This window comes from Erpetoichthys calabaricus, chromosome 3, assembly GCF_900747795.2.
Source record: "Erpetoichthys calabaricus chromosome 3, fErpCal1.3, whole genome shotgun sequence".
NCBI lineage: Eukaryota > Metazoa > Chordata > Cladistia > Polypteriformes > Polypteridae > Erpetoichthys > Erpetoichthys calabaricus.
Genome location: NC_041396.2, coordinates 26,750,200 through 26,761,216, shown reverse-complemented (window position 1 = coordinate 26,761,216; position 11,017 = coordinate 26,750,200). Strand labels below are relative to the sequence as shown.

Below are 11,017 nucleotides of genomic sequence, written 5' to 3'. Positions count from 1 at the left end.
AAAGGGCAAATTATAAACAGACAAACAGATAAAAACAGACACAATTCTGTTACATTATCATAAAAGGAGCAAAGCAGATGAACATTTTTATTTTTTTGCTATTTCTTTCCCACCTTTCTTTAAAGGCATTATATATATACATTTCTATATATTTTTTCTTTCTCTTTTTATTGAATCTTTCCAGTGAGGGAAACAAGTAACAACAACAATGGAAAGAATGGCAAAAAGAAAACTAAGTGCACATATTGTCAGGCATGCGTGTCAGAGGGTCACCCTCCAAGTTCTTCCCATGTATGTGATACCACACCGGGCCAAGAGGGGGTGCTGCTGCTAACTGTCATGTCTTTTTCTTCCTCCAAAGTACACAAATACCGGCCAGTGAGGGCAATTGACTGTGCCCCTTCCGGTCTGAAAGGAGGTGTCACTTCTGTCCAGAGCAACCAGAGCAAAGGAGCTCCATAACCTTTAGACAGCAGATGAAAAATCCATAATTGTACCAGCCATGTTAATTATTGTCCAGTTTTCACAAAATTTTGCTTTTGTCTTGGTCCAACTTAAAATAGATGTTTTGTGGCATATATAGGATGGGGTTGGAATGGAGGGAGGAAGGGGCAACTTAAATATAAGTAGCAACGCATGGACTACAATTCCCATCAGGCAGCACAAGTTCACTGCGGCGAGGATAATCAACGTTATGTGACAGCCAAAGCGGAATCTCATCTAAGAATGCAGGTATGTACGACTCACAGGCTTACAGCTTTTGTCTAAAAGTATGACTTTTTGTCTCACTGTGATTGTTTAGCCATGTTGAATTTTCAAAGCAAAGTTTTTCCCCCTCATTTATTTATGGTCATGCAACGCCAGGTACTTAAATAATATAATATAATATAATATAATATAATATAATATAATATAATATAATATAATATAATATAATATATGTTCAGACCTGCTTAATGTAGATCAGGATTTGAAGGGAGCCCTGCCTAGAATACTGTTTATAAAAATATATTTAAAGTGCACATTTCTTTCTCTCTCTCTCTCTCTTACTTTTTCTCTTTCTCCCATCTTTATCCTTTTCTTTTTTTTAATATATTCTTTTTATTATTCAGTTAGTGCAATCTGCTAAGGTTTATATATTAACCTTATTGCTAACCAAGAAAAAAAGAAAAAAAAAAATGAACACAACCTCCTTGTAGTTAAACCCCTGAAAGTAATTTACAGTTTAGCTGTTGGAAGAAAAAAATAATAAAAATAAATAAACAGACAAAAATTTCTAGTAGCAAAAGGTTACACAATTAATTACAAAATGATAATCATAATAATAAAAGACACTTCTTATATATTGCACAGAGTAAATATCCCACAAAGGAAAATATACATATGTGTGTGTGGGCTTATTTTTGGACTATATTAAATATTAAAGTGCATGCTATAACAATTACCTCAGTCATGCAACATTGTTAGAATATTCTATTTGTTGAAATGCAAGGAAAGCATAGATTTTACAGGTTTCACCAAAGTATTTCCAGCATTAGTGGTTATGAACTAAATTGATATAGATAGATAGATAGATAGATAGATAGATAGATAGATAGATAGATAGATAGATAGATAGATAGATAGATAGATAGATAGATAGATAGATAGATAGATATAGATGGACAGCGGCAGTGAATTTATCTTTGGTGACCCTGTAACTGAGCTAGGAATGTCATTTGCTTCATTAGGCTGCAATGTCACAGTAAAATGTCAATGTGATCCGTTATCTGGACTGCTGCGGCATTACAGCAGTGAATCCTATTCTGTGTGCTTCTTATGGATTCGTGATGCAACGAATGGGAGTGTTCAGCTTCTGGGAGTTGCTGAAGCAGGGTGGATTTGCTTGCTTTTATATACGTGTGTGTGTGTATGTGTGTGCGTGAGTGTGTGTGTGTGTGTGTGCAGTGTTGGATTTGATGGGAGGATTTTTTTAACATGTCTTTCATATTCAATACATGTCCCTCATGTTCCCATTTGACACACTGCAGTAAATGTGAAAAAAACAACAATGCAGCAAAGAGTGGTTATGAAACCAGGCACAGGGAATAGAAACATAAACCGTACACACATCCATGTGTACACACCCAGCCTCACACACACACACACGCACACACACGCACACACACGCACACACACACAGACTGAAATAAGCAAGTAACCTGCTTTTTAAAACTGCCGGCTTTCCCATCAGCATATTAGCAATACAAATGTGAAGTCTATGCTGAACACCCATGGCCTCACATAAAAGAAACAATATGAAATAGCAGAGAAGCAAAACAATGTGATCATCCTACAGTCTGATGGTTTTGTCAGCTGAACATAGCACATGTCAACCCTACGGTTAAACTACTCACGGGTCTTATTAAGTGTCCCATAAATAATGTCTCCGGCATTCTTCAGAAATTCCTGATCATCTGCAAGAGGTTGATGCAGAGTTTAATTGCATCAAGCCAGTCGTATTCCACTGTCACCTTTATTTGACCTCCTTGATCTGGTATTTTTCACGTCCGTCCTTTTTTGTGCCATTTGTAGAAAACTAGAGACGGCAGAAAGAAGTCAAGGTATTGCATTATCTTTGGATGATTATTTAAACCCGATGGAGCGATGTGGTGGAGCTGGGGCGGAGAAGGTGTAGACATCGCGGTGGAGGCTAATGTTGTCATTCGGTGTTTTTGCTACTTTTTTTGGCTACAGGTTGGCTACTGTCTGTTTTGCCGTGGGCAAAGTAACTACTATAAAAGAGTCACACAGATAAGAGTAACACCATGCATACACCAACATCTGGATATTGGTTACAATAGGATAGCAAAAGTGACCAAGAAGGTGGGAGATGTTCACATGGTCCTGTAAGATGGGAGGGAGGCCCCGGCATCTCCGGTAGCAGGTTTAACTCCAAAACACATTGATTCCTTCCTTTTTCTTTCTCCTTCATGAACATTATCAAGTTGGAACACCTGCCCCTTCTCCCAGCCCACCCAGACTGGACATTGCCGACAGTTATACATCTGTGAGCATCTTTGTGATGTTGACATAGTTTGTATTGGCCAGGGTGCAATTTGCGGCCTTGAGGTTTTCTTCACGGAAATCCTCATTGCTGTTATTTACCCCTTCCTGAATTTCCATGTAATCTGACTTGCTGATAGTTGAGGCACTTCGACTCTTCTTCAGCTCCTCAGAGGATGGAATTTTGGGAACGCTGGCGGCTAGTAAGTATTGCGCTTGTTCTTCTCCCTCCGTCTCACGGTGGTAGAAGTAGTTAAAGTTGGAGACAATCACAGGCACGGGCAAGGCGATGGTCAAGACACCAGCAATTGCACACAGGGATCCTACGATCTTGCCTCCAATTGTTGTGGGCACCATGTCTCCATATCCCACTGTGGTCATTGAGACAACTGCCCACCAGAAGGCATCAGGGATGCTGATAAAGTGGGAATCCTCTTCATCTGCTTCGGCAAAGTACACCGCACTAGAAAAGAGGATGACACCTATAAAAAGGAAGAAGATCAGGAGTCCTAGTTCTCTCATACTGGCCTTGAGCGTCTGTCCTAAAATCTGGAGTCCTTTTGAGTGTCGGGAAAGTTTGAAGATACGGAAGACTCTGACAAGTCTGATAACTCTCAAAATGGCCAAGGACATGGCCTGTTGACCTTGCTGGCCATCTTCTGGCTTCTCGGCCAGCTCTGTGCCCAAGGTGATAAAATATGGGATAATAGCAACAATATCTATGATGTTCATTAGATTAACAAAGAAGCCAGCTTTGCTGGGGCAGGCAAAAAAGCGTACAAGAAACTCAAAGGAGAACCAAATGATGCAAAGGGTTTCCAAGATGAAGAAAGGGTCTGTGAAGGAAGCTGAATGATAGCTAGAGGTGCTGTTTGAAAACTGGTGGTTAACAGGTCCTGTGTGCACATCGTCTTCATCATTTCTAAAAACAGGTAGGGTCTCCAGACAAAAACTGACAATGGAAATTAGGATGACCATCACAGAAACAATGGCGATAATCCTGGCAGGCCCTGAGCTTTCGGGGTATTCAAACAACAGCCATACTTGTCTCTGAAAGTCATTCTCTGGCAAAGGCCTCTCCTCTTCTTTAATGAAGCCTTCGTCCTCCCTGAAAATCTCCATTGCTTCTTCACCCAGCTCATAGAATCGAATTTCCTCTGAGAAAATGTCCAAAGGTACATTGACAGGCCGTCTTAGCCGCCCTCCAGATTGGTAGTAATACAGAATGGCATCAAAGCTCGGTCTGTTTCTATCAAAGAAGTATTCATTCCGTAAAGGATCGAAATAGCGCATTCTTTTCTTGGGGTCTCCAAGAAGAGTCTCTGGAAATTGAGACAAAGTTTTGAGTTGCGTTTCGAACCGCAGCCCTGAAATATTAATGACCACTCTCTCACAGCACTCATGGTCAGCTTCCGGGTCATAGGTGTCCTGTGGGTGACCTGGAAGGGCTGCTGCTTCATCTGTAGGGTCCCCAGTTGCAACCGTCATGTCAGCAGGAGATCAAGCCTCCTTCTTTTCTTCTTCACTTTAATTCTCTTCAGGGTCTCTTCTGTACAGAGCTTCTAGGCAGTCAGGAATCAAGAAGAACAAAGCAAAGGAATGCTAGCTCCAAGGTCCACCTCCAACACTTGGACTGTGATGACCTGCATTAGAACGACAGACAGGGGGAGACAAGAGAGAAGAAGGAAAGGTGTTGCTCATTGATTTAACATGAACAGTAATCACTTTGTGAATTATGAATCCGAATCGGGAGCTTAAAAGAACATTACAGCATTCTAAAGCAGCCACATGCCGGCATGCACTGCACCGCACAATGGGTTGTAAGAAAAGGCCTCACAATTTCAGATATCGCACTGCAGCAGCATTTCACCTGCCAGAGCATGTGCTGCAGCATCCTCAAAGGCAGCAACAATTATCACTTTACCTGGACAGAAATAAGAGTAAGAATCAAAAGCTAATAAAAAAATCATGCGGGAATATCAGCTGTAGATATGAGTGAGAAAAAATGAGACTTCTGTAGAAATATGGCTAAGGTTGTTATTTCAGTGCAAGACACTTGATATCATACTCTGTGTCAATTAATTCATTCATAGACAGACAGACAGACAGACAGACATGAAATGCACTATAGAAAAATAAAGATACAATATATAGGAAAGGCATTATAAAATAGATAGATAGAAGTCCATCCACCATCCATTATCCAGCCTGCTATATCCTAACTACAGGGTCACAGAAGTCTGCTGGAGCCAATCCCAGCCAGCACAGGGCACAAGGCAGGAAATAAACCCCGGGCAGGGCGCCAGCCCACCGCAGTAGATATAGAAAAAATACATACAGAAATATCAGCCTTAGTTGTAAATGAGAGACAATAAGATTTCTGTAGGAATTTGACTAAGGCTACATGATATCATGCTGTAGATAGATAGATAGATAGATAGATAGATAGATAGATAGATAGATAGATAGATAGATAGATAGATAGATAGATAGATAGATAGATAGATAGACAGATAGATAGATAGATAGATAGATTCTATAGGGAACACATTGTAAAATATATATAGGCCCATCCATCCTTTTTCTAAAACTGATGTATACTAAGCAGGGTTTCAGTGGGCTGGAGTCTGTCCCAGCAAGCATAGGGTGCAATACAATCCCACTCCCTTGGCAGGGTGAACACACACACTAGGGCCAGGCTAGCATTACTAAACCACCTAACCTGCATATCTTTGGACTGCCGGAGGAAAACTGAGCACCCAGAGGAAACTTACGCAGGGGAGAACATGCAAACTCCACACAGGGAGAAGCCAGAATGTGAACTCTGGCCTCTCAATAGATTCACGAGAAAGCACTATGTGACAGCAACATCCACAGCATGACATATTGTAGCTACAGCCTTTAAATATCAAGGAAATTAATCAAACAAGTAATATTAATAATTTAATATTTTGCAGAATTGTAAACATAATAGAATAAATGCAATGACGGCTCACCATTGTCTATTTTATAAGTAAATGTATTCGAGTGATAGAAAATGTACAATTCGTCATTTGCATTAGGCCTTCTCCTTGTATGAGATAAAAATAGCCACTTACTTAAATCTGCACAAGTGCTTGTTTACTTAAAGTCATTTTTGGTTATCCAGTACAATTTTGAACCCAACATCTTTATATTTAGAAATGAGGCATATTTAAAGATGAATAGACGAGGATGACTGCTATCATTCCCTTTACGAATTTGGATGCAGAGATAGCTGTATTTGGAAGAGCGAAGTTCATGTAAGCAATTAAGGAAAGCACTATATAAAGCGCACACACCTAAAAAAAACAGTCACTTGCAAACTCTCCTTTTTAATTTAACAGGTAATATTGAACCTATTTTTATGTTCCTAGTTAAAGAAACATCAAGCCTCTCACCGAGGACTCTACTGAAAACACTAAAATGACTGCAGTGTCAGGCGATCTGTTTTTCAGGCTTTATCATTAATATGCAAGAGCAACCAGAACATCGTTCAGTGAATGGAAAAGTGAGTCCCAATTGGAGAAAAGATGCTAATTTTAATTGCAAAAAAAAAAAAAAATTAAAAATCGGTAATAATAATTCACATAAACATAGCTATGTGTAGAAGACTAACAAGCTTAAACATCAACCCAACCTCCTTCTCCCTTCAGATTTGCTGATTAATGGAAGCCACTTTATATTTCATAAAGTCCTCAAGCACTTCCCATCAATGCAGGCTTCAAGGTATTTGCTGGATTGGCCAAACCAAAATGAAAATAATGCAGGTAAACATTATTTGCACACAGAAATGTGAAAGGTTTAGTTATTCAGATTAGTAAATTATTAGACACTGATATCTATCTATCTATCTATCTATCTATCTATCTATCTATCTATCTATCTATCTATCTATCTATCTATGTGCTTCTGCACACACACACACACACACACACACACGCACACACATATCGCCTTATATACACGCACATTAGTCATAACCATGTTGACACTCACACCCATATACAGTGCAATCTGTTCAAAGCAGTTATCTAATTGATTTTTAAAGGATATCCGGTATTTTTAAATATTTCATTTTCATTTTACTCCATCGGATACCGGTTGGGACTGCACCGGTATGGTTAAACGCTGTGACACATCAGCCGGCTTACCTTAAGAGCGTTGCTCCTTATACCCAAGAAGAGGCAGACTGCAGAAGAAGATGCTGCCTGTCCCTGAGGTGCCTTCTTCCCAACTCACAGCCGCTTAAAATTTTCACCACCCGCACCATGGAGTGAGAAGTCTAAAGTTGCCTCCATCTCTGACCTCTCCGTCCAGTGGTCGCTGCCAGGATACCTGCACAGTGAGCTGCAGGAGGTCGGAACAGACTCTCTCAAAGCAACTGGCGGGGTACTGGGGATCCACGGAAGACCCCTCTCCTCCAGCGGGGCGACAGATGGGGCACCATAGAAGATGGTGGGGCAGCCTTTTCTTTCCTTTGAAAAGCCTCCTCAGTAATGGTCCAAAGATGCTTAGATCAGCAAAATATGACGTCCCCCCAGTGTCCTTAGGAGAAGTGACGTTGCCTGCAACAAAACCGCAGCAAAGGTACTCCTGATACAGAGACAGTAAAGCTGAAGCTACATCTGCAAAGATGCAAGGCAGGGAAGCAGCAAGCAATGCGCTCATTTAACATGTTCGCTACTTTTAACCTCTTTAGCGTTCAAAAACACGCACCTTTCCCCTCTCGCCTTCTTTAAAATTAAGCCATTTTGAGTCTGCACCATCTTGATTTTTTAAGCCACAATTTTGGAGGATGATCATTTTATCATATGAAAGAGGAAAAAAAGGGTTGAGTGTGACGATATCAATCGATTTAATTCAATTGCCTATTTCGTTTCGCCCATCCCGATGATTAATAAAATTACCAGGTGGAATATTCCATCACTACTACTGTGCATCGTGGTGCAGCAATTAAGCGCTAATTAATTAATGTATGTAAAAGAAATTCCAGATAGCACCTCATGCCTCTATGAGCAGAAATTATCACAAATGCACCGTTTTCGCTTTATCCGTTCTTTGTGATAATTTAACGTGGTTTTGCGCCCACGTGCATGCAGGGCAGGCAACCCCCCATCACATACACATCCATGATCTTTTTTCTTTCGTGCACGGATTCTTCTTTAATGCTGTGAGTCAACTAGAAGTGCAGGGGGGAAAAGATCGGCGAAGGGAATTAACATGCGATGCAAACAACCCGTTTCGAAGAGCGGAGACCGCGGCAGATCCATGCATTTTCTGAGAGGCTCCCTATTATAACGCTGTCCTTATCCGCGCATAACAAAGCGGCATGCAGTAGAGCAGATATACATAGATCGAGAGAGAGAGAAATTGTACTGAAATAATGGAATCACCCACGCCACAAGGCAATGCGCAAGATGAGGATCCTCAGTCTTTTCCACGCCAAAAAATAGCTTGTCAGATAAAGGTTGCCTTTTCCCCCCTTAAACCTAAAGTGAAGCATGCATGTTTAGTGCCGGATGTGCAGTAGGTCTCCCCCTCTCTCGCTCTCTCTCTCATTTTTTTTTTTAGTGAGACCAACGGCATAGGCTTACAGTAGAGTCTGCAGTCAAGCATCGGTGTGCATACAAAGAGAGAGAGAGAAGAGGAGAGAAGAGCACGGACGCAGGGAGCGCACCACTCCTTACCTTACCTTCGCGCAGCGGGAGCCTTTAAAGGCGCAGCGCTCTCCTTTTGAGACAACTGACAAGTGATCACATCGTGCCGTGCATATTTAAAAAAAAATCATAATATGCTGCATTTACTTAGCGATTAACTAACAGCGTAAATTGCCAAAACTTGACTAACACAATTATGCAAATCATTAATTCTGTTTATTAATTATTGCACTTAACGGCGTATTAAAAAATGTCCCTCCTTCATAAGCTACACGTTTATGAGAAATGTGCAGCCACGAGTCGCTTATGATGAAGCTTTACTTTTTCTGTATACCTGGACACTGCACTTTGTTGACCATTAATTTCAATAAAATGTCTCAACCTTCCCCAAGTGAGAAAGTTTAGTTATAAAGACAAATGTGGCCTTCCATGGCCTGGCGTCAGTTACTGCCTTGTACTAGAAGTTTCTAGAAGAGGCTTCAGCAAAAAATGTATGTATAAAATGTATGAATGTACCTTCTTAAAAATAAAAGTTCCAAAGTAATTCTTCAAAAAATTGCTATATAGAAAAAAATCCCTTTTAGTCCCCAAAAGAGCTATCCACATTAAAGTTCCAGAAAGAGCCTTTATTTATTTAGATCCATAGAGGACTCCATAAACAACTATGAATAGATTGTAGCACAGCCTATGGCTGTTTTCTTGATCTTTTACTATCCTGCTAGGCAGCTTAAATATTTCTATTTTGCCCACATATTAGGAACCTTTTTAAAGTTCAAAGAGCCAAATTCATATGCAAAGAACCCTTTATAGAATGGAACTGGTCCTTCTCAAGCAATGGTTCTATGAGGAATAACACAAACCAGTAAAACACCATTTAGAACCATTATTTTGAAGTACAGTATGGATCTCTCAATCTCTTTCTCTCTCTCTCTGTATATACTGTATATGTAGTAATGTATATAAAGTATATATATATATATATGGGCGGCACGGTGGCGCAGTGGGTAGCGCTGCTGCCTCGCAGTTGGGAGATCTGGGGACCTGGGTTCGATTCCCGGGTCCTCCCTGCATGGAGTTTGCATGTTCTCCCCGTGTCTGCGTGGGTTTCCTCCGGGCGCTCCGGTTTCCTCCCACAGTCCAAAGACATGCTGGTTAGGTGGATTGGCGATTCTAAATTGGCCCTAGTGTGTGCTTGGTGTGTGGGTGTGTTTGTGTGTGTCCTGCGGTGGGTTGGCACCCTGCCCAGGATTGTTTCCTGCCTTGTGCCCTGTGTTGGCTGGGATTGGCTCCGGCAGACCCCCGTGACCCTGTGTTCGGATTCAGCGGGTTGGAAAATGGATGGATGGATGGATATATATATATATATATGGGCGGCACGGTGGCGCAGTGGGTAGAGCTGCTGCCTCGCAGTTGGGAGACCTGGGGACCTGGGTTCGTTTTCTGGGTCCTCCCTGCGTGGAGTTTGCATGTTCTCCCCGTGTCCGTGTGGGTTTCCTCCGGGCGCTCCGGTTTCCTCCCACAGTCCAAAGACATGCAGGTTAGGTGGATTGACGATTCTAAATTGGCCCTAGTGTGTGCTTGGTGTGTGGGTGTGTTTGTGTGTGTCCTGCGGTGGGTTGGCACCCTGCCTGGGATTGGTTCCTGCCTTGTGCCCTATGTTGGCTGGGATTGTCTCCAGCAGACCCCCGTGACCCTGTGTTTGGATTCAGCGGGTTGGATAATGGATGGATGGATGGATATATATATATATACTAGCCATGTGTGCCCAACTACGTTGCGCATGTTAAAGTTGTCTGTGAAGGGCTCCCTGTTTAAACGCGGCTGCCAGTCATGAACTGGGCCCTTCGTCGCACAGCATTATGATTTTTTATAAGGGAAACAAAATTACAAAACAAAACCCTTGGACTTTGTTTCGATAGGAATGGCCTACTCGGAATCACTGTCCGAATAGTAATTATGTGGTGGTGGAGCAGCATTTCTGCTTCTCTCCGTTCACAGTCCGTCTCGTTTTCATGACGCTGTCGTTTCCTCTCACGATCTCTTCTCAACCTTTCTCCAATCTCGCAGGTTGCTTTGTGGCAATCCAAAGAGTAAGGAAGAACCAATGCTTCTTTCTTGAACTCCAAACGCCGACTGATGGAAAATCACAGAAGTGTGCCCGACTTATATACTCTGACTGCCGACTCCAAGAAGTGGGTGAACATTCGATTTGGACGAAGTGCTGCCAATGACGGTCGATAGAAACACAAAAAACCACAGTCTCGACAATGAAGCAGGTGTCGATGCCAGATCTA

General features: G+C 41.7%; 1 protein-coding gene across 2 annotated transcripts; it reads right to left on the bottom strand.

Annotated features, from left to right (window-relative positions):
• Nucleotides 1–943: 943 nt before the first annotated feature.
• On the bottom strand, nt 944–8,835 carry LOC114647842 (potassium voltage-gated channel subfamily A member 2). Of its 2 annotated transcripts, XM_051924436.1 has the most exons (3): nt 8,464–8,835; nt 7,218–7,631; nt 944–4,688 (listed from the first exon to the last, which is right to left on the bottom strand). In XM_051924436.1, the coding sequence occupies exon 3, from the start codon at nt 4,531–4,533 to the stop codon at nt 3,040–3,042; it is 1,494 nt and encodes a 497-aa protein (XP_051780396.1). In that variant the 5' UTR covers nt 4,534–4,688; nt 7,218–7,631; nt 8,464–8,835; the 3' UTR covers nt 944–3,039. The 2 variants fall into 2 exon arrangements, with proteins under 2 accessions (XP_051780396.1, XP_028652333.1); XM_028796500.2 differs by lacking the exon at nt 8,464–8,835 and having other exon boundaries at nt 7,218–7,846.
• Nucleotides 8,836–11,017: the final 2,182 nt, after the last annotated feature.

Bases quoted from the DNA above. Each gene is read 5' to 3' on its own strand.
- LOC114647842 (XM_051924436.1), bottom strand. From the start codon at position 4,533: ATGACGGTTGCAACTGGGGACCCTACAGATGAAGCAGCAGCCCTTCCA.